Source organism: Diadema setosum, chromosome 13, assembly GCF_964275005.1.
Source record: "Diadema setosum chromosome 13, eeDiaSeto1, whole genome shotgun sequence".
Taxonomy (NCBI): Eukaryota; Metazoa; Echinodermata; class Echinoidea; order Diadematoida; family Diadematidae; genus Diadema; species Diadema setosum.
Genome location: NC_092697.1, coordinates 25,003,628 through 25,031,617, shown reverse-complemented (window position 1 = coordinate 25,031,617; position 27,990 = coordinate 25,003,628). Strand labels below are relative to the sequence as shown.

Here is a 27,990-nt window from a genome sequence, read left to right as displayed (position 1 = left end):
GTCAAGGGTCAATGATCCTTGACAGAGGGGAAATGAGCTTGCCAGACGGCAACAGATGCAGTGCCTGGTAGATTGTCGTTTTATTTTGCGATTGTTGTGATTCTCGTCACTCTAGTTTAAACAAAACACGTAATACAGTGTACATACTTCGAAATTTCATGATGTATTGCAACTGATTGAAAAATAATATTGCCCTACATCTTCGTAAATAAGCACTGAACATCAAATTTGGTATTTATTGTTATTGAACATTTTGGTAAGACGCGTGTCACGTGATCAGGAGGTTGCAGGTACGAATCGAGCTTGCTTGAGTATAATGTATGCCCTTGATTTATTTTGTCATGTCTTCTACTAAGACACGGATCAATATCCTCAGTTCTCATTTACGCTGATGGATAACTGATAGGGCAATTTGTCAATCAGTTTCAATGAAAGCAACTCGACGCAAGAAATTCTTCAATTTATGATGTATGTTTGTTCCGAGTATACGTGTGTAAATAGTGAAACCATGATAATAAACCGTTACGACTTCAGAATCTGTTTCCCGTGTTTTGTTTTGTTTTGTTTGTGTAAGTGCCAATGCCATTGATCTGGTTCTCTGTCAGAAGCGTGTACTATACTTCCTTGTCACGTGACAGAGTGTAGGCATGCACTGCGGGCAGGTAGTCTAGCATAGTTTAGCAATAAGTTGTCACCTTTGTCACTTTGCTTAGATAATCACCTATTACGGGACTGGAAATCGCCCTTCCTTTTCAGTATTCGGCTGGATCGGTTCAGTATGACGTATTCTAGGACCCAAACTGGTCATTTACTATTATGCATTGGCTTCCTTCTTCCGTCTTTGATTGTCGAGACTACAGGCGAGACTGTGCAGAATGTGGAATCAAAGTTACTTCTGGTAATGTTTGACGGATTTCGGCACGATTACCTCGACAAAACCGATACGCCTAACTTTGATCGTCTGCTAGCGGCGGGAGCCAAAGCAGCCGGCGTGATCCCAGCCTTCACCACCAAGACATTCCCCGGCCACCATACCGTTGCCACGGGGCTATACCAGGAGAGTCATGGCATCATGGGTGAGACTCCTTCGCGATAGTATCTTTTTCAATGGATAAACACGATTTTCAGCTACAGTGTGCTTTAATGTAATGATCATCATATATATAATTTATAGAAAGAAAAATGTTGATGTGCGGGGACAACAGGAGCAGTAAATTATATAAAGATAATAGGTAGTATTTTCTCCCAGGGGTGCATACACGACGAAAGGCACAACAATCGAATATAAATCTCAGAGAGTGTGCCGACAAAGATTAGGTATAATCAATTTCCTAATCCTTTGATACTTCCTATTTTCCTTCCCCAACATTTCTCTTTTCTCTTTGAATAATTATGGTATGAAATATCTCTACAATAAAAAAGAAAACAAATTTAATGCTGTCGTTGCTGTTTTTAAGTTTTTAAGGGATATGAAGTGATGGGTAATTTTGAACCAACGTTAAACTCTCACTTATGCAACATAGTCAGGTTTACTTTGTACTTAAGTCATATACCTATAAAATGATTTTTTTTTTAAATCTGTATTCTTGATATCAAAAGGTACACATTTTTTTGGACGTGTGCTACTTGCCACAACTCGTAATAATTACTCGGTAAAGTTTGATAGTCTCTTAAGCAAATATCTGCATACAATGTTAACTCTAAAATCAAACGATCATCGTAATGAACTTTCAAAGAGTTACACATAAAGAGGTGAACCATTAAGTGAGATAGATAATTACAATTTCTTGCAACTTGCGCCCTTCATTATTGATTTTACTTATCCAGATTCATTCATCGATTCACGTCTGTTGTTCATATGATTGTTCTCTTGTCCATTTAGGAAACAATATGTACGATCCCGAGTTCGATGCCACGTTTAATCAGGGCACCGCAGAGCCCCGGTGGTGGAACTACGGCGGCGAGCCCGTCTGGGTGACGAACCAAAAGGCAGGCGGTCGCAGTGTGTCCGTCTTCTACCCTGGGGCGAGGGTGAATATCTCTGGGCAGACGGCTACCTACTACCAACCTCAGTACGACGAGTCGATGCCGTTCGAAGAGCGTATCGACCTCGTGGTTGGCTTGATGGCCAGCGACCAGGCGAACCTCGGCTTGTTATATTTCCACGAGCCCGATAGCACGGGTCATCTTCAGGTAAACGTGACAGGCAAATTACCAATGAGGTGATGAAGAAGAAACTGGTGATGGTGATGTTTACGATCACAGTGAGGATGATTATACTGAAATTGATTAGATCGTCGCTATTATTCAGCCATATAGTCATTGTAAAAGAAGCGTATCTTTCACTGCGCTAGTTACGTTATTAATAGCGATGGTATTCATATAGTAATGGTCTTTATTGATAATAACAATGACGCTTATAATAACGATGATAATATAGTAACAGCATAGTGATGATAACGAGAACAATCTTCTTCGTTTTACTCTGCCTTTGTTCAGTGACGATTGCGTAAAGCTCTTTGTAATAACACCGTTCATAATTTATCTATAAAGATCTTTGTTTAATGCTCGCATGCTTTTTCAAAATTATAATCATTATCAACTAGTCGTCATTAAACAGTTACTGTAACCCTGCTTTGATTGGCTATTCTAAGTGACAATTTAAGGGGTTTCCTTCGATCTTTAAATTCATGGAAACTGTTGCCAAAGAACCAATGTTATTGTGATGTGAAAACAACAACTGGACAATGTAAACAGAATTCCATCGGTGATTATAAGTCCTTGCCTTGACAACCACTGGACGTATGCGGAATGGCTAGTAGGCAAAAGGTCGGGAGCGATGCTAGTTGTTCCCTTGTATAGCTGGTTCATCGCAAATAATTGCTTACACTTCTTATGATTCTTTATAAGATAAACGTTACCTAAACACATTATTTGTCATGAGACTTCATGTAAAATCTTCCAAGAATCTAGGACCTATGCATCACTTCTCACCTGGATGGTGCGAGAATATGCCATTTTAAATAACTGTCTTTAATCATCAAATATATTTGTTCGCAGGGGTTTGATCTAAAAGGTGTGCTAAACATGACTATAAACAGAGGCTCTGTTGTCGATCAAATAACGCAAACACAAACACCCACAAAGACTGACTAAACCAACAAACTAAGTGTCGGCTATAGGAAATAATAGGCCTACTGAGTATAGGGCCTCCCATTCCACGTGCGAAAGGAATGTTAGAACTATAAAAGCATGCGAAAAAACAAACTATCAGGGGATAAATAGGGTATACGATAACTTTAATATTGAATGCTTTGAGTGTACATTCCCAAGAGACCACGCTGGAGTGACATAGCACCATGATTTTAAAAATGACAACAAATATAATTATTAACTCCACATAATTTTCAAGGAGAGGAACCTGCAATATGAAGTAAGTAATAACTTACTTTAACTTTTACAACAACTTTTACCCACAATGCAGTTTTCTATACAGACTTCCGGCTGAAGACTATTGTAAGATGAAAACCAAAGAGACATTAAATGTTATCTGACTGAAACATTTCCAGCAGTTCTGTATACGGAGAAAATAATTAAACTCAGATAAAATGTGGATTAATTTGGCTATATAAAGATCTAATCCCGTTTCACTCTTACCTTAGCTCACAACCTTAGATTAGGTATTGTCGCTGACCATTAAAGGACAAGTTCACCTTGATTTCACGTGGATCGAATATCATTAGAAGACATCAGTGGAAGCTTGAGGAAAATCAGACAATCCCTTCAAAAGTTTTTTATTCTTAAATTTTCTATTAGGCAGTCACTGCTGGATCAGAAGACTATAGTTTGTGCTGTCACATGCGTATCTATACGATATTAAAAAAAATATAGAGAATTCCACACAACTTCAGTCTCTTTAGTACGCAATCAATTCCCTCAACAATACTCAAGTTGTTACTGACCTAAATGTAAAGGGTGGCGATCTTTTCAATGAGGCAAGTCTTTTATTATGCGAGAAGAGACGAAATAATACAATGTTGCACAATGAATTTTCTTTATGCTATGTTTATATCGTTCTACGTTATATGCAATGCTGTATAGCAGTCCAGCGGTGATGGCAATCATTAAAGATTCATAACTTCTGAACGAATTGTGTCATTTTCCTCAAATTTTCACTGACGTGTTTTTACAAATATTGCTGCATTTACTGTGAACTTGTCCTTTAAAGATGAGATAGCAGGAGGGACGCCGTTTATCAAACTCTAATTGAAATACAATGAAGGCATTGTCATGGATAGATGACAAAAAAAAATATTCTTATTATCCCCACGGAATATTTGAATTATGTCAGTGTCTCGTTGAATTGTATTTTCTTTTCAGGGTCCAGATTCAGATTCAATAGTCGAGGCCATTTCTATGTGCGACACAACACTCGGATACCTCCTGGTCAGTTTGACGGAGGCGGAGCTAATTGATGACGTCAATATCATCGTAACCAGTGACCACGGTATGGCGAACGTTGCTGCCGAGCAGACGGTATTCCTGGACGAATACGTCGAGAGCGGGCTGTATTTCTATACCAACAACGATCCCGTCTTCGGACTTTGGCCGTATAACGGTAATTATGAGGACAGCTACATCACACAGGAACACATTTGCTAGAGTTATTTTGGCTTATATTTTCCAGCATCAAAATCAGCATAATCTGGATTCGGCTCCCTACAATAATGGGAATAAAAAAATGTTCCTCTCTTGATCTATTCTTGTCTCTTCCTAACTCACTTTACTTGGCATAACATCCATGTTTTGGTTGATTTTCTTAATGCTCATGTACATTATTGGACATGGGCATGCTATGCGCTAGCTGTCTGGGGACTTTAAGTTGAGTGTTATTGTCATTATCATCGTAATTTTGTAAACGGGGGTAAAATACTTTCTAAAATTTCAATTACAATATGCACACTATGTAGCACTGTTGGTCAATTTTTCCATTTTTCAAGGAGCTTCTCTTACAGTATGAAACATACATGCCACCGTTAGTCATGAAATGATATTCTTCCTGTTACTCCAAGATGGAAATGTTGTTGTTAGTCCTTGACTTGTTTACTAATAATAAATGTTAGATTTTGTATGGGAAAAGGAAAAAAAAATCAAAGAATCAAACTTCTTGCCTAGCTAGTGCTACGCCATCGTTTCTCGAGACGAATGGATGCCAACCAACCAGTTCCTGTTGCAAACCCATATATTTCGAAATTACTTGAGCAACACTTTCCGTTTCACACCTCTGTTTGGCTATATAATTATGATACAATGACTACACGCACTTACAGGTATATTTTTACTTTCTGCTACTGCTTACAGGAGGATACTTCGTATTCCGCATTATTACGCAGTAGTCTGCTGCCGCCTTCGCCGCGCGGCGCCCCACCACCATCGCCGCCGCATCACATTTCGTGTACTCAATACTGGCCACATTTCTTGACAACTTATAATCAACATAATTAGTTATGGATGTGTATCATTAAAAGTCTAGCCATTTATCACTTTTTCGTGGTAGCGTCCTCACTTGTTCCGTCTTTGATTTTCTAGGGTCTATATATGTGCACGCTCTATACGAGCTACGTACATTTTTCTTGGCAAAGCTTGTGCAAATTCTGTACAAAGCTTTATCGGTTATCATTCGATTCTGAACACATAAGTTTTCAGGTGATACAATTGCTCCTGCAACAATCATTGCTCCTGTCTCATTTTCTCCAAGGACTAGGGTTGGGGTTGTGATAGGGTTTCAGGTTTAGTTTGATGTGAGGATTTGGATTAGAGTTAATGATTGGCACATAACGTGCAGATATTCCATGGGAGCAATAATCGCAGAAACAGAAATGCCACGAAACCCAGCTAGTTTTCATGATGCTGCGACGAATGCTCCGCATTATAGGGCTCACACGGGTAAATAATTCCCCATAGAGACGTGTGCTAAAATTCAAATTTCAAAAAATTCTGTAAAATAGCTGGGAGAAATGAGGTGTTTCATCTTCACTAACCTGGATAAGTGAGATATTACCTTTCATCCATCAAATTTCCAGGGTGGGTTCTTCGGCTCAAATTCTGTCCAAGGGTCCGCAAAGCCAGACTACGAGTTCTTGTCACTAAAAAAATCACCTATTTTCCGTACACGTACCCAATGAAATATAGTCCCCTCAAATTCCATCAGAAAAGCTTTCATCTTCCAACCAAAATGCAGTTTGTAGAGGAATTCATACTCAATATCTACAGCTATTCAGTTTTTTGCCAAACTACATCATTGATTTTTAATTAATTTTTTTCTTCATTTATTTTGGTATCTTTGGTACGAATTTGTGAAGGGGTCTGGGACAGTCCATTTCATTTACAGGTGTGAGCCCTATATACGAGGTCAAAACTATCTGGAAATGCTGCTCTCAGCGTTACATTTTTTATAGGGTCAAAGGTCATATTTAGGTATTCTTCACTTCTTTTACTCCATACTATTTTTCCCCGTTGGTGATGGGCAGGTCCATCATGTATACTCTTAACCTATACTGTTTAACGACCAAAGGGATGTACTTCATTTGCGTGATAACGGGTATTATAGTATAATGTTATCGTAATTACGGCTATCAGTTATCGTTATCAATATGATTGTTATATCATTTTTTATCTGTATCGTTATATTATGAACGTTATTATCATTGTCATTGTAATGGCCATGAATAGGGTTCATTTTGTTCACATCATTGTTCCCTTAGTATGTCAAAGTACCTTGATTATTTTTCGTTTGTATCTAATATGTGTTTTTTTTTTCAGAGACCGACGGATCTCTCACAACTATCTACGAGGCATTAAAGGATGCGCATCCTCAGATGAACGTTTACTGGAAGGAAGCCATCCCAGAGGGATTCCGTTACCGTGACAACCGGAGGGTCAGTCCCATCCTGATCGTCATGGATGAGGGATGGCACGTTTGGACGAACAGGAGCGTGGAGGGGAACTGGATGAGTGAGTCTCCATTAACAGTCCTAAGTTTGCCTCTGTCACTTTTGATTCATAAGTGATTTTCATGCTCCAGTACATGTATCTGAAAATTGTTAAGTGCTTGATGCACATAATAATAATGATAATTAACATTTATATCGCGCTTCAGTTTCTAAGCGCCTTACATGTATCATAATTATACCAAAACATATAATCTTACAGCATTCAACATAACTACAAAACTCTACAATAATTTACATTACTCAATATACTTTAGCAATAATTAAATACTGAATTCAACTTATATTGACTTCATTAAATGATGGGTACACACAAGCGTGTTGGTATGTACCGTTAGTTGAACGCTGTGAAAGATGGTGATATTATTCATGTTGCTTTCACGGTCGTTCATCCATCTGAGATATATTTCTGTAATTCTTGTTCTTCTGTTATTGCAGTATTGATTTGAGTTTGATTCAGCAGAAATGATACACAAACAATGAAACAATACAAAATTTAGACAAAAATACATTAATAATATAATCATATTTATTTGTTTTTGAACTGGCAAAAATTATATCATAAAAATATTGTGGACGGAAACGTCATAATTAGGAAGTACAGTTACTAAGGGATAGGTTACCCATAAATGTCAACATGGTCTAAAGTATGCGAAATCTAAATAATCATGATTACTGTAACTACATAAATCTATATACACCGAAATAAAAAATATTCATATCAGATTTGTACAGATGTCTACCACCATAATAACTATCATTGTATGCATATTGAGTGCTAAGAATTACGACAGCTCACTGGTATGCATAACAGCCAGAGAGAAGGAGTGTGTGTGTGTGTGTGTGTGTGAGAGAGAGAGAGAGGGACAAAAGAATTAGTTATCCATACATGCATATCAAATAACCTTTTAATTTGCTCGTTAAAGTTTATTTCAAAGAGGGCTACGGTATGATGCAAGAATCATTTGGCTTTATACCTCTTTGATCTATTTAGCATTAAATTTTGGAAAAAAAAAACCCATAAACACCAAAACACACTCCCGAAAGAAGCCTGGAATTGTATGTTTGCCGTACTTGGTTCGCGAGTATGGTGCAAAAGCTCAGACCATTGTTATTTTGGACGTCTAAAACAGGACTCTGACTTCCTCATTGGTGTTTACCCTAAAAGAATAATTTCTTTGCTCTTTCCAAATTTGACGATTCAATAATGTTTATCAAGGCAATGCGCTTATCTAAATGGGTTTCAAAGTACGCAATTATTATCAAGGTGTGTTTGAACCCTTCTACGTGTTAATCTGCTCGAATATTGTTATTTTCATACTCAATACACCCCAAAAGATTTAGGCGCATTATGTTGTTTTACTCCTAGCATTCTCTCGGTAGCGATTGATCATTAAATAAGATAGCTAAAGTATCCTGTAATAGTTATACATGTCATTCTTATCAAATATCACATGAACATGATGCATGTTACAGTACATGCACCATTGTCGTTAAATGATGATAAGAATATAATATCTTAATGCTTCTCTACTTCAATATTACAAATATTTTCAGCATATCGCGGGAATCATGGCTTCTTGAACACACTCTCTTCTATGCAAACAATCTTCATCGCATCTGGCCCCGCCTTCAAGTCAAACTTCGCCTTGACCGATTCGTTCGACGCTGTTGACATCTACAACTTGATGTGTCATGTGCTTGACATAGACCCCGCCCCTAACAACGGAACATTCAGTAATGTGGCGCCGCTTCTCTCCGATGCCGTGACCATTGCGTTGCCATCCTTTGCCGCTTTGTTTCTCAGCCTCGTTTCATGTAAAATCCTCCTTGATTAACAGGGTTGGATGGAGCAGATTATCCATGATGATCTCCTCCATCTTGAAACTTGATCATGCCAGACTTTATAGGTCTTCACATATGCATTTATCATAATACAATAGGACTGCACCTCCTCTTGATTCTGTTTAGCGCAGTCTGCGTTACATTGTAGTGCTAACCCATGCACTCATTTTGACAAATCAGTATAGAGTGGCCTTCCAATTTCCTGCTGTACAGATATTAACAGTATCACATAGTTGATTGTTACCAGGCGAGGTCCATTGCACCTCACGCACCTCCCTGGTGTGAGAAGTTTGTTTGTTTGTTTGTTTGTTTTTTTCGTGATGCTTTTTGACTTCATGTCGAGGAAATCGCATAAATTTTAAATCCTCAGAAAGAGAGGGAGAGAGAGAGAGAGAGAGAGAGAGGGATATATGGAAGAGATGAAAATTCATGCAAGCAGTATAGATAGTCATACACTCGTGCCACCTTGAGGAAAGATGCCATATACCCCCCCCCCCAAAAAAAAAAAAAAAAAAATGTTATACTGTTGTGTTTTCTCTTTCAACACACGCTGGTTGTTAAAACATAAAAAAAAAAGAGTTCTCGTGCATCTGAGTCAAATGCAGTGTAATAATGACTGATGAAGAGTATAACTAGTACTTAATGAATATGATTGAGTCTCCATTTTACAAAGAAATGCGGCTGCATGTATAATATTATGGCACCACTTATTTTCCTGCATCTATACGCCCTGTTGGGTTGATCTCAGGTTAATCTCAGGATAACATCATTCGCTTACTTTACTGGCCTCCCCTGAATAGTTAATTCCGTTTAAGTCACAAAAATATTCATAAAATATTTCTTACATGCATGATATATTTTTCGTTTGCCTTTCCTTTGAATGCCGGAGATCATAACAGTTTGACGAACGAAAATACTGCTACCACCGATCTGTATGGCGTACATAAATGTATCGTTCTGTGCCTTCGCTTGCAACTTCATACTCCTTTTTGTTTCCTGTATAGAGAGAAGAGAAATATTGCCAATAATAAATGTATAACTTGAATCATTTTAGACAACTGTGATGTATCTTGGTATACGTATAAGTGCCTGAAATTCTTCTCTACTTCTATCAATGACAGCTCTCGATTTTGAATTGCGAAAGAGTGTTAGAATGATTTTGGTGATTATTGGTTATTGTTGATGGGTACGGGGAATATGTTTTCCTTTGTCCTTCTTAATAAATGGAAATGTCATCTTCATCTGATCTGATGATAGTAACCAAATCGGAAGTTCTGATTCAAGGTCGTAACAGGGAGGTGCTAGAGAAGGAGAGGCAACTAGAGCTCTCCTTTGAAGTCATGCGCGGCACCGCCGAGAAGCGTTCAACTACAGGTGTTACCCATGTGTTTTGACAAAAGAGAGCATCAATAATCGGGACTAGCGCTCTCACATCTAGAAATATTTGCTCCTACTGCAATTCGCTCTCTCTTTCAATGTGATGGCAACAATGAATTTGTGTACCTTGAATTGGAGCAGCGAATCAAAATGCAGTGTAAAACTCGCAATTTTAACAGCAAATAGTTTAAAAACACGCTGGAACACGCTTTAACGGAGTACTTTATTTGAAAGATCAAAATATTCCCTTATTAACAGATAGAAAATTAACATGCGGAAATGTGCGCATTATAGAAAAAAATTAGGTTTTTAAGAGGACCTAATTTTCATTTCCTTTCGATTTGCGAATTACGAAGAAACTAGAAATACATGTTAATAATATTGAATTATTTCCTAAACTATTCTAAATCAATTCGAGTATTTCATTTAAAATTTTGCGGTGAAATAAAGCTTGTAATTCAACGAAAGGTGAAATGCGTTCTTCGTCTCCGAACTTCGTCTTGCAACTAGAGCGGTGCCGAGCATGACTTCAAAGCGTAATGGAATGCTAGACATCCCATTGTAACGCCTTGAACCCAAACATGTGTTTGCATGAATTACGAAGAGTTGCCACTCCATCTCTGTAACACCTCCCTGGTCGTAAGAAGTTTTGAAGAAAGCCTGCGTGGTCTACCATGAATGAACTATTGACTAACGGATGCATAAAAAAGTGCACACACACATGAAAAAATAGATAAAAAACACAAACACAGACCACAAAAGAACATAAAAGGCACAAAAAAGAATATGGAACAAAACAACAACAAAACACCAAAAGTAAAACAAAAGAAATAAAGTATACAGAAGAGAATATCACAGTCTCCGAGACGGCATCAATCACATGGTTCAGTGGACGAGGATAGGAATATTGTTCTTAGGTAACTTTTAGCCTACAATCGAAAGGTTTCAAAGGCGCCAAAAGAGTCACTCACATTCATGATAACGATGCAGTAACTTCTCAAAATGTTTGATGTTATGTGTGTTTTTCCCTTGTTTGTTTGATGCACCTTAGATTGCTCTACACATTGTTTCGGTCGACTTGAAGTTCCTCAACGATACTTGTTTGGTCACGCATGCAACGCACCGAATGTCTTTATTATTGATTCTATTCCTGTTACGATCTTTGTTAATTCTTTCATCCATCACGCTTCTGTATGATTAATTGCAATAAAAATTAATATGTACTTCGTCATGTTCGTAGTGTTTTATCCGGGCGCAGATATTTGAGCGAAAGCATCGGCGTGGAGTCATGCACCGTGCTATCATAATAACAGTCAATGTGATCTCCAAAACTCACTCACTTATGTCCACTTTTAACCCTGTGTGAGAACGGGAGCCTTGTGTCCAATCTATTTGTTGTTGTTTTTTTTTTTCCATGTAAACTCGGAGTGGATCATCTATTTGTGCAAGATATACTCTTCTCATCACAGTCAAGTTGAACACTGAGTTGCACTTTACTGCAGTGTCGTGAGGGGAAAAATAACAACAACGTTGGTTATTGTCCAGCAGAGTACGGCCCATACGTAGGCCTATATCAACTATACGTTTGCTGTAATGTATCTTTTCATTTGAGGAATAAACCAGGGATCCGTAAATTTATCGATCCATCAAACCACTTGACATCATGCTGTAAAGTCATTTCATTTCTCCAGACTGAACCATTAAATTGAAATGGACTGCTTTCCTTTATTCGTAAATATAATGTAAATTGTCTGCAATGAGCCCTAACTATATGCTGAGAGAGGACCAATATCTTTGGCCTTCGATAGTTCTTTGTTTAAATATATATGTATCGGCCCTTTCTAACTAGATCAGAACACTAATTATCTCAACAAGCAGAAGGTTTCGCTTCGTCAAAATATGTAAATATTTGTCAAGCGCCTGTCGATGAACTTTATGACATTAGAAGGCAAAGAAGCAATAATATCGCAGCTGTTAAGATGAGACAGAGAGCAAAGAGTTATTTCAATGGCGTCCTATGTAACATAACCAAGTGCATACCACCATGTACAACGGTAGCTCACGTGTTTGGCTCAAAGTCCATTTTTAATTTACGTTGCGTTTTTAGTCTGTCATGTCTTTCATCCTGTAGAGAATGCTGAAATAGCTTTGGTCATTTCAGAATGATTTTCCGAAGTCTTTGCATCTGGATCCTATTCATTAACGCGCAGTGTGTATTGTCCAAGCTTACATCTGAGACAACGGGCGATGATTTAAGCGAACTCGGAAAATTAATTCTCGTCGTGTTTGATGGATTTCGGGCCGACTACCTTGAGAAAGTGACATCCTTCTATTTTTTAACGAGCTGAGGGAAAATGGGGCCACAGCACCAAGCGTCATTCCTCCGTTCTCCTCCAAGACGTTCCCCAGCCTTCACACCATCGCTACAGGACTGTACCAGGAGGTACACGGCATCGTGGGTAAGCGGACAATATTTGCTGCTATTCACGGGTGACTTTGAATGCCACCATCCCTCTATTATCCCTTCTCCCTCTCTCCTGCCCAAGACTGTATTTAAATCTTCTCATTAATCCTTGGATAACTTACTCTATAAATCATAATACCAGTACTGTCACATTTTATATGCCCACATGCTGGTCTCATTTTTTTTTTTTTTTTTTTTTTTTTTTTACTGTGAATCCTCAACTTGATATTTCTCAGCCATACGTTGATTATTTTGAGATGTATCCTACTAGGCTCGTTCGGCTCCATTTACTAAACAGAGTCATCTGTATCAAAGGATATTGTGGTTTTCTTTTTGCCTGATTTCCTGGAAAGAGGAAAGAGTGCAGTGGTATTTGGCTAGGGCTCTTGCCTATGGCATAATGGGTCGGGGGGGGGGGGGGTCGAATCTTGTCGGGCACGCGAGTCATTGGAAAGACGCCGCGGCGTCGGTTTGCCCAAGAACATTGTCCCTCGCGATCTTGACACAGGTGCATATTGTCTTGAGAATTTTAACTGAGAGGGTTACTTCATTACCTTTTGTCATTTTGTTTCATTTTGTCATTTTTTGTTAGGGAAACCCGTATTCTCTGCACTGCTTCAGATCTCTGCATTGCTCCAAATTAATTCTTGCAGTCTGTAATTCCTGATAACTGCGTGTGTAGGTATGGTTCGCTTTGAGAGTAATACTCAGACAACGCGATAGCAATGAGTGACCTCGTTTCTCCTTGTTCACGTTCTTTTCTTTGATGAACATTGATCAATATCCCCACTTCTCTGTTAGGAAATAACATGTACGATCCCGACTTCGACTCTACATTTGATCAGACGACCACCGATCCCCGGTGGTGGAACTACGGCGGCGAGCCGATATGGGTGACGAACCAGCTGGCTGGCGGTCGCAGTGTGTCTTCCTTCTACCCTGGTGCGAATGTCGAGATATCCGGTCAAACAGCAACCTTCTTCCCGACGACATACAACGAGACGTTTCAATACCGCGATCGTATCGATACGGTGATCGATATGATGAAAGAAGAGAGAACAAATCTCGGTCTTCTGTATTTTGACGAGCCTGGAACGACCGCACGAGAAGAGGTGAGGATTTGATGATCAACTCTCCGTAGGCCTACTCCGAATAAGAAATTAGTATTAATGAATACTGGATTCTCTATACGCGACATGAAACACTTGACATTTTCAAAGACGGAAACATCTTTATTCACATACCAGTCAAGAACCATCAGCATTGCACTGATACATTAGAAACACAATCGGTAAAAGTATGTCATGTGACATTCTTTAGACATTATTCTTCTAAGTTTCTGGAATATATGAAATTAAAGGAAGACCGATCATCATTCTGTCTTCAAGATGGAAAACGAACTAATCAACTTTGCAACGACGTGATCTCTTTTAAGCACCCTTATGATGTTATATAACATTCCAAATGTCACAGGTTTTGCCATTAGCAAATCACATTTTACGTACATTTAACGATCATAATGATTTATGTTCATATTACAAATTACATTGGTGGCATATTTGAATTGCGTTTATTGAAATATATAATTCGTCACGAAAAACAATAGCTGTATTTATCTACGGTCTTAATACACAAGCTCGTTATACGTAAAATCATGGTTCAAGAAGGATTTGACCAAGTATGAAAATCAAATCAAACAAGGCCGCTGACATAGACCAATCCAATATTCTCCACAGGGGGTGGATTCCTCTTCTATTGATTTCATCTTGGGTTACCTCAACCAAATCTTATTCTATCTCATGGATCACCTCAATGATGCTGGCTTGCTTGATGAAGTCAACGTTATTGTCACCGGCGACCATGGTATGGCAGCCGTGTCCCCACAGAACACCGTATTCCTTGACGAGCTGATCAACAGAGACCTTTACCACTACACCGACAACGACCCGGTGTTCGGTATCTGGCCCTACGAAAGTGAGTCTTCGTGATTTTACTCGTAGACCTCAACCTTTCCTCATTTGCAAGACACAGATTGGAGTCTCACTTTTGATATAACATTCAGTGAAACTTAATAAGTTGATAACTTCTGTTGTTACTACAGGCCTACTATACTGATTTTAACTCGTTGAGGACGAGTCCCGAGTATACTTGGCAGTGCCTGTGGAAAATGTTTTAGCAATATCAGTATAGGGGTTAAACAGTTGCTTGTTTTCTTGCCATATGAGCTTTGGTTATAAATGCTATATGAGCTGTGGCTGTAACACGACGTGTAGTGCATTGAAACCGAAATATACACGATTTTTTTTAATAGAGTACCGAAGTGATTATGTCACAGTCTTCTGTTATAACTTAGTGCTGGTTCCACACAAAACAACACACAAAAATAAATAACCTTGCACACAAGGCTTCGGCAGTTTATGGGTTGGAACTGAGTACGAGCATGGGTAGCAACTAGCAACCGTGGTCATGGTTGTATTCACAGATTTTCCGGTCATCAGTCATAATATAGCGGGGCCTACGTAGAGTATGTTGTTTAGAACTAGTTTCCATTGCAATGAATGACTTTTGTCACACTTTGGTACTCGCAGTCAACATGACCGGATTGTAAACTTTGAGTGGTTACAGATTTTTATTATTGTTGTTATTATCATTATTCAAAAGGTCCGAATTTAGATAAGGAAAGGAGTTATATTTCTTGACACAATTCAATGAATCAGTGACAGTATAACGAAAACAGTGCAAAGGTTATTGCTCATCAGATGAACCATGATACACTGAATAACTTACAGATTATTTGGATATCCGTTGTCGTCATTGTTGTAGGCAATGATAGAGCGTTGATATACGAGGCTTTGAAGGCCGTTGGTCCCGTGATGAACGTTTACTGGAAGGAACAAATCCCAGAGGAATTCCGTTACCGTGACAACCGGAGGATCAGTCCTCTCCTGATCGTCATGGAGGAAGGATGGCACGTTTGGACGAACAGGAGCGTGGAGGGGGACTGGATGAGTGAGTTACTTCAATAATTGCTTTACAGTTGATAACATTTCAGTCATAGCCTATAATTAAATCTCCTATTTTTCTATTCGCATAAGCAAACGTCTGATGGGGCCAACCTGCACGTATATACACACATACAATGACATACATTAAAATATACACATACATACATACATGTATACGTATATAACCTGCATGTTGGACCTTTAACAATCAATACCAAAACATCATATACATTCTTTGATTGTTACGTTGACTTACGTCAGCTTTAACAAGCAACGTTTGGAGATCTGTATCAATCATCTGACCAAGCTAGGAATACTTACTCATTCCAGACGTTTGGATTGAAAGTACATGTAATTCCATGACACGAAGAACTCCCGGTATATGCAAGGGTCGGTAACTTCCCGAGGGATTTGTCCGGTCATTTTCCGGTCGAAGCGGGGAGGGTGAAAGGGGGGGGGGGGATCAAAAAAAAAAATAATATGACATCAGTTATCCATAACTACTGCCAAAAGTATAGCATTCTAAGGTCGTGTCGATGTAATGGAGTTAATTGGCCCGCCAGCAGCAGAATTTGTAAATCTTGTCAAATTCATGTAATATATTTTATTGTCCTTTTCGCTGACCAACACTCCCTTTAATCGTGTTATGTTTCAAGTATTTTCATTCCCTTTTGGTTTTGTGTGAATATTGTCGGCGAGTAATCGAGTCGCGTTAATCAAGAGTCGCGTCAATAACGATCATCAATGTTCACATTGATGTTATTTGCAATAAGATTGCAAAGTGTTTGGGTGTTTTGAATAGGATGAAAAAATTCCCTCAAGAAATTTTATCAATTGTATTTAATTCTTTAATCGTACCGCATTTAAATGATCGTTTACCAGCTCGGGGAACTTCAAGTGAGAAAAATATGAACAGGCTTTTTAAACTCCGAAAAAGGGCTGTCAGAATTATTTGTCATTCACCTTATCGTGCACATACAAGACCTTGGTTTTTCTTTGCAGTTTCTTAATATTTATTATATGTATAAATTTCAAGTTGCAAATTTTATGTATTCTTGCCAAAATAATTTATTACCAGAGTCTCTTTTAGAGTGTTCTAAACAAATTACTGAGTAAAATTGTTCATAGTTATAATACAAGAAATGTAAATAATTTTCATTTGCCACAAATTAGAACATCTATGTACAAGCGATCTGCATTTTCTCAGGACCGCACATTTGGAATCATTTGCCAGTAACTATTCAAAAAAGTAAAAGTTTAAACTGTTTTGAAAGGAGATATAAACAATATTTTGTTGAATAATGTGTAATAATTTTCATAGCAAACTATATCATTTATATAATTGGAACATTGCTTGTGTGTATGATCAGGTATTCTGTACATTGTAATTCCATACAGTTATAGTGTCATGTGATTACTGCGTGTGTGTGTGTGAGTGTGTGGGTGTGTGGGTGTGTGAGTGTGTGTGTGTGTGTGTGTGTGTGTGTATTGTGTTTAGTGTATAATTGTTATGATTATCTCAAGTCCTCAGCTTTTATATAAGGCCTCGGCCTTTCTGCTGATTCCTTACACTTGCATAATTTCTCTTTTTTTGTACATGAAGTGTCATGATCGTTGTATTGGGCCGGATGCATAAACGCTAGCAATTGCTTGTGCTAGCCTTTTACTCGAATCCGTATGCATAAAAACAAGCAATTGCTTGCGAGCAGAAGCTCTTGCTAGCAAGTACAAGCAATTGCTTGCTGTCCGCAAGCAATTGCTTAGAGACCAAGCATTTGCTTAAAAACGTATGCATAAAACATACCTTTTGCTAATTCTTGCTAGCAATTGCTTACGATTTTCCAAGCTCTGTAAAATGAGCTTGAGCTTTTGCTTATCTGGGATGTTCCCTTTTAAGTATCATTTTCATATTCATGGAAGAAAGACAACAATTGTGAAGGAGTGGTATAAATCTACAAGAAATTACTCTTAAGTAGAGTAAGAAATTTTTCATTTCAACAACGGGAATGTCCAGTGGTTAGCACGCAAAATTTGATGAAAAACAGGTAGGATGTCTCACTTCGGTGGCGTGCGATCTGGCAGATGCAGGCTATTGTAAGCAGTGATGGGAATCAGCCAGTAATACGAGTGTGTGTATAGTTGTGTGTGTGTGCGTCTGTGTGTGCATTTACGAGTGTCATTTCATAGCTCTTCTGCTATGTCAGGAAATGTTTCTGCACACACATGCCCTTTCAAATGCATGCTGCCACACTCGCCTTTGTTCTTGTGTTCGCACAGGCGTGACGTCCCTTTTGTTGAAAACGCAAGCAATTGCTTGTGCGGGACAAGCAAAAGGTATAAGCGTGTGTGTATGTGTGTGTGTGTGTGTGTATTTCATATGAGCGTTGTTATGATTACTATACTGCTATGTCAGGTTCCAGCTCACACATGCCCCTATGAAATGCCTAATACGAAACACGCCTTTGTTCTCAGACGTACAGTGTTCGCACAAGCGTGACGCTATTGTTCGAACCCTAAGCAATTGCTTGCTGAATGCAAGCAACAGGTATGTGCACAAGCAAAAGATTATGCATATGTATTTAAGCAATTGCTTGAGCTACACCTTTTACTAGACGAGCTTGTGCTTTTGCTTGAAGCAATTGCTTACAAGCAATTGCTTGTTTTATGCATTCGGCCCATTGTCTTATTTTGTGATGTATCTTTGTATATCTTATGGCAAGTGTTAAATAAAAGAACTTGAACTTGAGCTTGAATCTGAATTCGACAAAATGTTTCAGACATCACCGGAAATGATGGCTTCCTCAACACACTCCCTTCTATGCAAACAATCTTCATCGCATCTGGCCCCGCCTTCAAATCAAACTTCGCCTTGACCGATTCGTTCGACGCTGTCGATATCTACAACTTGATGTGTCATGTGCTTGAGATAGACCCCGCCCCTAACAACGGCACACCCAGTAATATAACGCCGCTACTAGTGAATGACGTGACGACAGTGTTGCCGTCTGTGTCAGTATTGATTCTCAGCCTCACTTTGTATTATAGTCTTTAGGGTGTGAGGGCGCAAGATATCTACAGGGCCTACATTGTTTCATTCAACGATCCCTTTGAATGGTATCCTCCAAAGATTCATAAAATAACCTGCAAAAGTCTTTTTACTTTCATCAATGTACATTTACTTTAATCTCATCTGCATTACGGTATCGTTGCACATAGTTACTGTTAATTTGGTACGTGAACTCAGAGCATATTTTATCCTCGATAACTTTTGGTTGATATGCACACCAACACACTCAAAGGTGTCTAAACTTTTACATATAAGACACATAACACGTACAGTGTAACTCACCGTTAACACGTATGATTTATATTCTTTACTTCTAACGTTATTTGTACTCTGTATAACTGCTTCTCACGAGAAGCATGGCTGGTATTTGTGAAGCTTTGGGAACTTCATTTTATGTTTTCTCACTTCAGCATACATGGATGAACATACAGGCCTACATTAAGCATCACGAAGCTTGACTATGAATGGAACATGTACTATATTCAGAAGTCAGACCTTTTTAGTTTACAAGGATTACTCACTAATTATCCCAAAGCTTCCAAGAAGGCTTCTGTAAATCTGCTTTACAAGGAGTTATATCTAACTTTACAATTAAGGCACTTTCACGAATCCATAACGAAGTGCCTTCACATCATGACCAGAAAAAATGGCTTGAATGAACGCCTCCTTTCCATAGATTCAAATCAACAAAGTAAAAGGTAGCAGTAATTCGACCGTCTTTATAGATAATACACAATGCCTATTGCATATACTACACATCATATGCACAGTGTACAGTCGTGTATGCATCTGCTGTTCATCCAGTGTTTTGATGATTATCTGTGGAATGTTACCCTCGATTTTAATCTGTGGAGAAGCCTATAGAGAACGTCCGAGTCTGTTGAGACGGGGTATTACCAGACAGCTTACCTGGGTGTCCTATGGAGGCTACCCTGAGTCTATCCTGGACGGTCTAGGATAAATTTACGCCAGGTCCCCCGAAGACTACTATAGTACCCTGAGGATGTCCACCGTGTTGCGTCGTAACAAGCACGAGGTAACAATGCTCTTCGGCAGTTCTCCGAAGACCACCCCGAATGTTGCGATCTGTAGTGAGATGGGGTCTTACCCTAGACCGTCCAGGGTAGACTCGGGTTAGCCTCCGGAGGACAAACGGGTAGGCTGTCTGTGAAGATGCTCTCAAGGTAAATCTTACCGTGAGAAGCTAGATGATGTCACAATGATTGGAAATCTTGATGCGGCCAGCGCACGCACGACATCCCCTCTACTTCTTACAATGTCCAAACTGAGGAATGTTAGTGTGACATGTAAAAATCCTATACAGTTACTGATGCTGAGAATTTCTTTTCAACTAAAATTCACAATTCTTAAGAAAGCAATTCACTGACTGTGCAAGTTTTCCAAAAATGTGGGCAATCAGTGGAAATAATATTGTTAGAAAATAGTATTCACTGCCAATGCAAAAATATGAGTAGGGCCTACTGGTATTTATCGGAAAAGGGTGTGGATATGAATACAATTTGTTCAAAAATAAATCCAGCACGAAAGGTTTTTACAGCACAGTGACGGTAGCCTCACAAGTTATTGACAGCATAGCGTATGATAAGATGAAGTACAGTGAGACAGTACTCGCTATTTTGGGTTCCTTGGTATTACAAACAACAACATCAACAACGACAAAAACAAAACAAATTAAACCTTGTGTCTATTAACCCCCAACCAAGAATATATTCTAGTTTTCATTTGTGTCTTGTATGTTTAATTCCAGTACTAGAAGTGAATAACCCACCTCCCTGGAATAAGCCACTGCATGCACGAACTTTATGTACCATGTTTCAAGTCTATATAATTATATATATATATATATATATATATATATATATATATGTACATACATGTATATATCATACACGATAACGACAACAATTTCTCATGACTACTGATAAAAAGAAATAACATGTTTGGAAATTTTGATTGCACAAATACATGAAATGTTTATATATTTCTTAACCAAACTTTATCATATGACCAACTTATATCATAAAGCAAATACTCGAGAACCTGAGCAATCTTCCCCGAACCCTACTCTTAGACCCCGCGACCCACATCCTTCTTCAAACAATCTTCAAACATAATTCATTTTTGTTTGTTATATCAGGTAGTTTGATTAAAAAAAAGGCATAGTGAATTGAATGAATCCAGATAAAAATGATTGGTATTGTTGTTACGTATATTTCTTAATACAACTATTGAGTTACAACTGCATCATTAGTAGAAGATGAATATACACTTGGAGCTATCTATCCTTCATAGCAGTAATACCAGTAAAATGAAGTTCAGCTCGCTTCATTCATCCTGATAGCGAATCATCTACAACGGAGACAACGGGCGATGATTTAAGCGAGTTCGGAAAATTGATTCTCGTCGTGTTTGATGGATTTCGGGCCGACTACCTTGACAAACGTGACATCCTTCCAGCTTTTAACGAGCTGAGGGAAAATGGAGCCACAGCACCAAGCGTTATTCCTCCGTTCGCCTCCAAGACGTTCCCCAGCCTTCACAGCATCGCTACAGGAATGTACCAGGAGGCACACGGCATCGTGGGTAAGCTGACAATTTGCAGCTATTCACGGGTGACTTTGAATGCTGCCATCCCTTCTCCCTCTCCACCTCCCCACGACTGTAGCATGAATTTACCATTTTGGTCCCTCTCCTCATTGATCCTTTGATAACTTATCACTTATGCGTAGCATTTTGTATGCTCAAAGGTTTGTCTCAATAAGTCATCAAATGTAGAAATATATTTTTTGCGATCCTAAATACCGAGATGTCAGTTATTTTGAGACGCATCCAGCAAGACTCGTTCAGATTCATTTACTCTAAACAGGGTCACCTTTATCAAAGCGTATTGTGGCTTAGTTTTTGCTTGATTTCTTGGAAAAGAGGAAAGAATGCATTGGTATAGTGACTAGGACTCTTGCCTGGCATATAATGGCTCGTGGGATCGAACCTTGTCGAGCACGCAAGTCACTGGACAAAACGACGTCGGTTTCCGCAAGAACAACGCCCCTCTTGACACAGGTGCACATTGTCTTGAGATTTTTTTTTTTGATAAATAGAATCACTGAGAGAATTACTTAATAAACTTTTCGTCATTCTGTTTCATTATAGGTTAGGGAAACACCTATTGTCTGTATTGCTCCAGATTAATCCATACACTCTGTAATTCCTGACTTTTGCTGTAGGCATCGTTCGTTTTGAGAGTACTCGATCAGGCAAAGCAATATCAATGAGGGACTTCTTTTCTCCTTGTTCACATTCTTTACTTTGATGAACATTGATCAATGATTATGGCCCACTTCTCTGTCAGGAAATAACATGTACGATCCCGACTTCGACTCTACATTTGACCAGACGACCACCGATCCCCGGTGGTGGAACTACGGCGGCGAGCCGATATGGGTGACGAACCAGCTGGCTGGCGGTCGCAGTGTGTCTTCCCTCTACCCTGGTGCGAATGTCGAGATATCCGGCCAAACAGCAACCTACTTCCCGACGACATACAACGAGACGTTTCAATACCGCGATCGTATCGATACGGTGATCGATATGATGAAAGAAGAGAGAACAAATCTCGGTCTTCTGTACTTTGACCAGCCCGGAACGTCCATACGAGAAGAGGTGAGGAATAATTGAGGACCTATTCTTTGTAGGCCAATTACACTCCACTGTGCTACCGAAGCGTTGTTTTTTTTTTTTTTTTTTTTTTTTTTTTTTTTTTAATGATAACAACGAGAAATCAGGTAGTGGTCACTGGATCCCACACAAGATAACACAATACTTGATACTTAATAGACGGAAGCATTTTATTTTTTCATCACGATATCAGGAGAGAAGTAGCAACATCACATAAATACATCATAATCCCAAGCAGTGAATGTATAGATTAACCACATTACATTTGTTGTGCGTATTCTTTTGACTCCTTTTTCTTTTTGTTGGAATACATATAATGACAAACATTATTCGCATATTCGGTTTCAAGATAAAAACAAGATGGAGAACAAACTGATTAAGTTTGCAATCATGCTATAATTTTTTACCACCATACGGTGTTGTCGTGAATAATTTGTCCAACTTTCAATAGTCACAAGCGTTTTGGCATTCTAAACATATTTCTATATAGACATAACACGCAAATGACCTGTACGCCTCTACGTTCATATTAAAAAAAAAATAAAATCCATTTGCGGAATTTTGAATAGCCTGTACTGAAGTATTGTCACTACAAACAACGTCCGCATTTGTCGACTGTCTTATGTGTTCTTTATACAATCACATCATGGATAAAATCATACTGATTTGAGGATATGACCGAAAATGAAAATCAAACCCGACGGTCATATAGACCAATACAACATTCTCCGCAGGGACCAGATTCTGATGCAATGTTGGGTTACCTCGACCAAATCTTATTCTATCTCATGGATCACCTCAATGAAGCTGGCTTGATTGATGAAGTCAACGTTATTGTCACCGGCGACCATGGTATGGCAGCCGTGTCCGCACAGAACACCGTATTCCTCGACGATCTGATCAACAGAGATCTTTACCACTACACCGACAACGACCCGGTGTTCGGTATCTGGCCCTATCAAAGTAAGTCCTCGTGATACACTGTCTCCCAATCGCGGTGCACACTCAATCATATACCTCATTTGGAAGACTTAAGAGGGTCTCAAATATAAGATTCATCGAAACTGATAGACAAAAGTACAGACGATTTCCTTTTCTACTACTGTATTACTGTTATAAACCATAACTTGTTTTTTTCCTCGTACAGTGCACTCCCGTTCTAACGAAATGCTCGGGACCGGAAGTTTTCTTTCGTTATAACAGAACAAATGCAATCTATAACGAAAACAAGGAAATCACGTATAAAACATATACTGTTTGTTGAATACTCATCATACACTGGAAAGCTCCATGTAAAATGGGATAGTACCTTTTTCAATTTCTTTTGAATATTACATTTAAAAGAGAGCATAAAGTTGTTTGTATTGTCACACATGTATAGAAAATGACGGTTTAGGATTCGTCTTTCGGCTACAGTTCGCTATTCCAAAGGTTCGTTTCTTACTAAAGTTCGTTACTTCGAAGGCTCCTTATTCTGAAGTTTCGCCATTCCGGGGATTGAAGGTTTGTTCAGCTGAAGCTTTGCTCTTCCGAAGATTCATTATTCCGAAAGTTCATAATTTAGATATAAATATATTATTCGTTTTCCGAAGGTTCGTTGATCGGTAAATGAAATGAGATTCGTCATTCCGAAGGTTCGTTGATCGGAATATGAAATGAGATTCGTCATTCCGAAGGTTTGTAAATCAAAAATAAAATAAAATAAAATAAAATGAGAAAGGTTCACTTTTCTGAAGGTTCATTGTTTCGAAGGTTTTTTAATCCGAAAATGAAAATAAGGTTCGTTATTCCGAAGAAGGTTTGGTAATCAAAAAAGATAAGAAAGGTTAGTTCGGTTCGGTTATCTTAAGACGATTATAAGGTTTGCAATTTCTAAGTTTTGTTAGTGAACTCACCTTTTGCACTTTTGGTTAATGAAACTTTTTTTTAATGTTCCGATTAATGAACGTTTGGAATTCCTATCACTTTCGGACTAACTAAATAACGAACTGTACTAATATACAAATATTGACTGCTCATGAGGATGATGGTGGAAATTATCATTTCCAAGGTGCTTTTCATACCGACCCTTCTATCACCCCGAGGCGTTAGCCGAGGGGTGATGGAAGGGTCGGTATGAAAAGCACCGAGGGAGTGATAATTTCCACCACCATCCGAATACAGAGCAGTTAATATTTGTTTTATATACCTCATCGTTTAAGACTTAATCAAGATCTAGAACTAGACACTAGGCAAATACGAAGTAAATACTAACTGTTAGGCTTAACGTTAGCCCTAAAATCAGGCCACAGCGCTCGCTTGCATGGTTTTCGAGCATTTCGTAGACTAGACATTCTACTCAAAACGCACGGTCACTCACAGCAATAAGTCAATCGGCCTTCGGCAAGCTCCTGCATAAAATCTTGGCAGAAGATTATAGTATACATCCAGTTTCCCGTCGCTTGTGTTTCAATTCGATGTTTCCAACATGCTGAGATTTGTCTCTGCTTCGGGATCCTAAGAAATCCTAAAGACAAAGTGTACGATCTTTGATTCAGCTCACTTCAAATCATGGAGGAGCGCTCGATCATCATGCCATAATTATGTTGAAATATGCCTGCTGTGCGCTAGTGCGATGATTGTGCATGTGTTGTATACGATGCGCGTAGCCTTTGGAGGGGTTGCGGACACCGTGCGCGAAGTTTGGTGTACTTGTTATGTGTACAAAAGTCGCGGAGGGTTTACGAATTCTGTCACGAGGGTTTTGACTTACTATCACGAAGGTTTTGCCTTTCTATCACGAGGGTTTTGCCTTTCTATCACTTACATGAAAACCCAAAGGCAAGATAGACGGGACTACACCTTGTCACGTGATATACTTTTGACCAATGAGTGATACGAATCTCACTTATGAGGTATATAATAAGAACCATATTTCTCTGTCAGATTAACAAACCTTATTAATAACGATCGAACCTTTGGAATAATGCCAAAATGTTCGTAATAACAAACCCTATCTAATTTTCGAACTAACGGACATTTAGGTGTATCAGAATCCGTGTGTTTTGCAATAATGAACCTTCGCAACAATACAAACGAACCTTATTTAATTTCAGTTTGTTTTATTACAATTAACGCAAGTTCTCCCCAGAAACTGTGCGTGACACACGGAGCGAACACACAGTGATGTGAAGCGTTCGCCCATGCAGAGACGCTATAGATATATGTTCCGCTACGTATTTTAGAAAGCAATCCACATTTCGTCTTAACGGAGCACATTTCTTTTGTTTTTCTTTGTCAGCGGCTCTCGAAAAAGACTTCGTTACATGTATAAGGAAAATTTCACTAAAACCGTGTTCGTTATAGGTCCTAAGCGAATTTTTTACCATAGACTTTAATGGCGATAATTTTGGGACCAGAAGTTTTACTTCGGTATAACCGTGTTCGTTGATACGGGAGTGCACGGTACAAAATGTGTTGGTATGAAGGGAATAGCTATAGTTACAATGGCAACTTGATATAACATCTAAAACCCCACGAAATATGCAGGGTCTGTGGAGTGTAACATAGTATGTGAAATTAATGACTACCCAAAAAAAAATATCTGACCCAAAAGGGGCGAAATTGGAAAGGGAAGGACGTACTTATGGCATGATTCGACATCAACAACTTATGATACAACGGCTTTTGCTTATCAAAATAATGAGAGAAACAAAACAAAACAAAAAAGTATACTACAATGAATAACTTGATTATTTTCATGTTTGTTGTCGTTATTGCTGTAGGCGATGACACATCGACAATATACGAGGCTCTGGAGGCCGCCCATCCCAAGATGAACGTCTATCTAAAGGAAAACATCCCAGAGGAATTCCGTTACCGTGACAACCGGAGGATCAGTCCCATCCTGATCGTCATGGAGGAAGGATGGCACGTTTGGACGAACAGGAGCGTGGAGGGCAACTGGATGGGTGAGTTACGTCAGCATTGCTTCACACTCGGTTACATTATACTAGTAGAACACACTTAAGTCCAACCTCTCCTATCCGGCCTCCCGTTATCCGAATCTCTCAGAGGACGAGATCTTGCCGCATTTTTTTTTTTTTTTTTAAATCTAACAATTACGGGAAAAGGGGGATTTCAAACTCACCCAAACAAAATTCGTACACAAACTCACATAAATTATGTATTTTTCTAACATAATTAACATGCATTCACAGAAAATTTTCATCTAAAATAGCAAGCATTCAGACATTCACTACCGCCAAATTTTGCGCTGAGAGCAAAGAAAGAGTTTCAGTGTACGCTACCTGCAATAGGTTACATGTATAATTTTTTAGGGAAAGCGGCGTGCATTAAACATCAAGGCTCCTATATCCGGCCAAATCCCGTATCCAGTGGTATCCGGATGAGCGCAGGTCCCGACATATCCGGATAGGAGAGGTCGGACTGTAAGACAGTACGCGCATCTTTATACAGCTGCCCTTTGAGAATCAATAAGTTGGCGGTTGCCATTTCCCGACAAGTGTACTGAATCTTAATAATCAATACCAATACTTCCGTGTGCTTTCATCCATATCTTTGACTTACGGACGCCAGTTCCAACAAGCAAAGTTCATAAATCTGTACTGACAAAAATCAAGAATGCCTTTATGCACTCCTCTTATTAAATGCCGGATGTTTGAACGAGAGTGATTCCAGAATATGAACAACCCCTGACACATGTTTAACATTAGTATGTGTGTTCATAGTGACTGTGCAAGTCATTCTTTTTTCAGAATATACTGCAAGCAGAAATGATATAGCCCCTACATTAAGAAAAAAATTGTCCCAGGGAATTGTCACAGAACGGTGCTTGCATGAAAACATAATGAACAGCCACTCTCAAAAGACATGAAACGCGCACTACCAATTGTATCAGTGGAAATCAGTACATGTATTTACATGGCATTTTATTGCTAAATACTATCACAATGCTAATATCATTCTAAAGGCATGTCGACGCAATGGAGCTAAAAACTAACTGATAGCGTAGAATTTATTCGTCAAATTTAGCCCTTTTCGCGGCGCAGCTCGCACGCAGTTATCCCTGTTTACTCAGTTTTGGTTTGGTTTTGTGTTAGCACATTGTCGGCGAGTGAGAAAGAGTCACGACAGTCACTGCTATTGATGTTTAACCTCATTTTCACAAAATATTTCAGATGACGCGGGAAATGATGGCTTCCTCAACACGCTCCCTTCCATGCAAACGATCTTCATCGCATCTGGTCCCGCCTTCAAGTCAAACTTCGCCTTGACCGATTCTTTCTACGCGATCGATATCTACAACTTGATGTGTTATGTGCTTGAGATAGACCCCGCCCCTAACGACGGCACACCCAGTAATATAACACCGCTACTTGTCAATGACGCGACCACCGTGTTGCCGTCTGTGTTCGTATTGATTCTCGGTCTGACTTTATGTTATAGCCTTCTTACTTTATAGGGTGTGAGGGTGTTTGGTATCTGACTACAGTTATGTGTCCTCAATTCTTATGAATCGCATCC

General features: G+C 39.0%; 2 protein-coding genes across 2 annotated transcripts; both read left to right on the top strand.

Moving 5' to 3' along the window:
* Positions 1–730: 730 nt before the first annotated feature.
* Positions 731–8,982, top strand: LOC140237300 (ectonucleotide pyrophosphatase/phosphodiesterase family member 5-like). The gene is made up of 5 exons (XM_072317239.1): positions 731–1,076; positions 1,883–2,193; positions 4,381–4,618; positions 6,823–7,014; positions 8,568–8,982. Exons 1-5 carry the CDS (start codon positions 779–781, stop codon positions 8,846–8,848), a joined length of 1,320 nt encoding a protein of 439 aa, XP_072173340.1. The 5' UTR covers positions 731–778; the 3' UTR covers positions 8,849–8,982.
* Positions 8,983–12,394: 3,412 nt separating this feature from the next.
* On the top strand, positions 12,395–27,947 carry LOC140236509 (uncharacterized). The gene is given in 11 exon segments (XM_072316431.1): positions 12,395–12,559; positions 12,562–12,691; positions 13,498–13,808; positions 14,433–14,670; positions 15,520–15,705; positions 18,479–18,710; positions 21,131–21,372; positions 22,139–22,449; positions 23,199–23,427; positions 26,229–26,414; positions 27,645–27,947. Coding segments are annotated over 11 exon segments (2,514 nt in total). The 3' UTR covers positions 27,929–27,947.
* The last annotated feature ends 43 nt before the right edge of the window (positions 27,948–27,990 follow it).

Bases quoted from the DNA above. Each gene is read 5' to 3' on its own strand.
- LOC140237300 (XM_072317239.1), top strand. From the start codon at position 779: ATGACGTATTCTAGGACCCAAACTGGTCATTTACTATTATGCATTGGC. The intron at 1,077-1,882 runs GTGAGACTCCTT...TTGTCCATTTAG, and splicing joins GGAGAGTCATGGCATCATGG to GAAACAATATGTACGATCCC. The intron at 4,619-6,822 runs GTAATTATGAGG...TTTTTTTTTCAG, and splicing joins CGGACTTTGGCCGTATAACG to AGACCGACGGATCTCTCACA.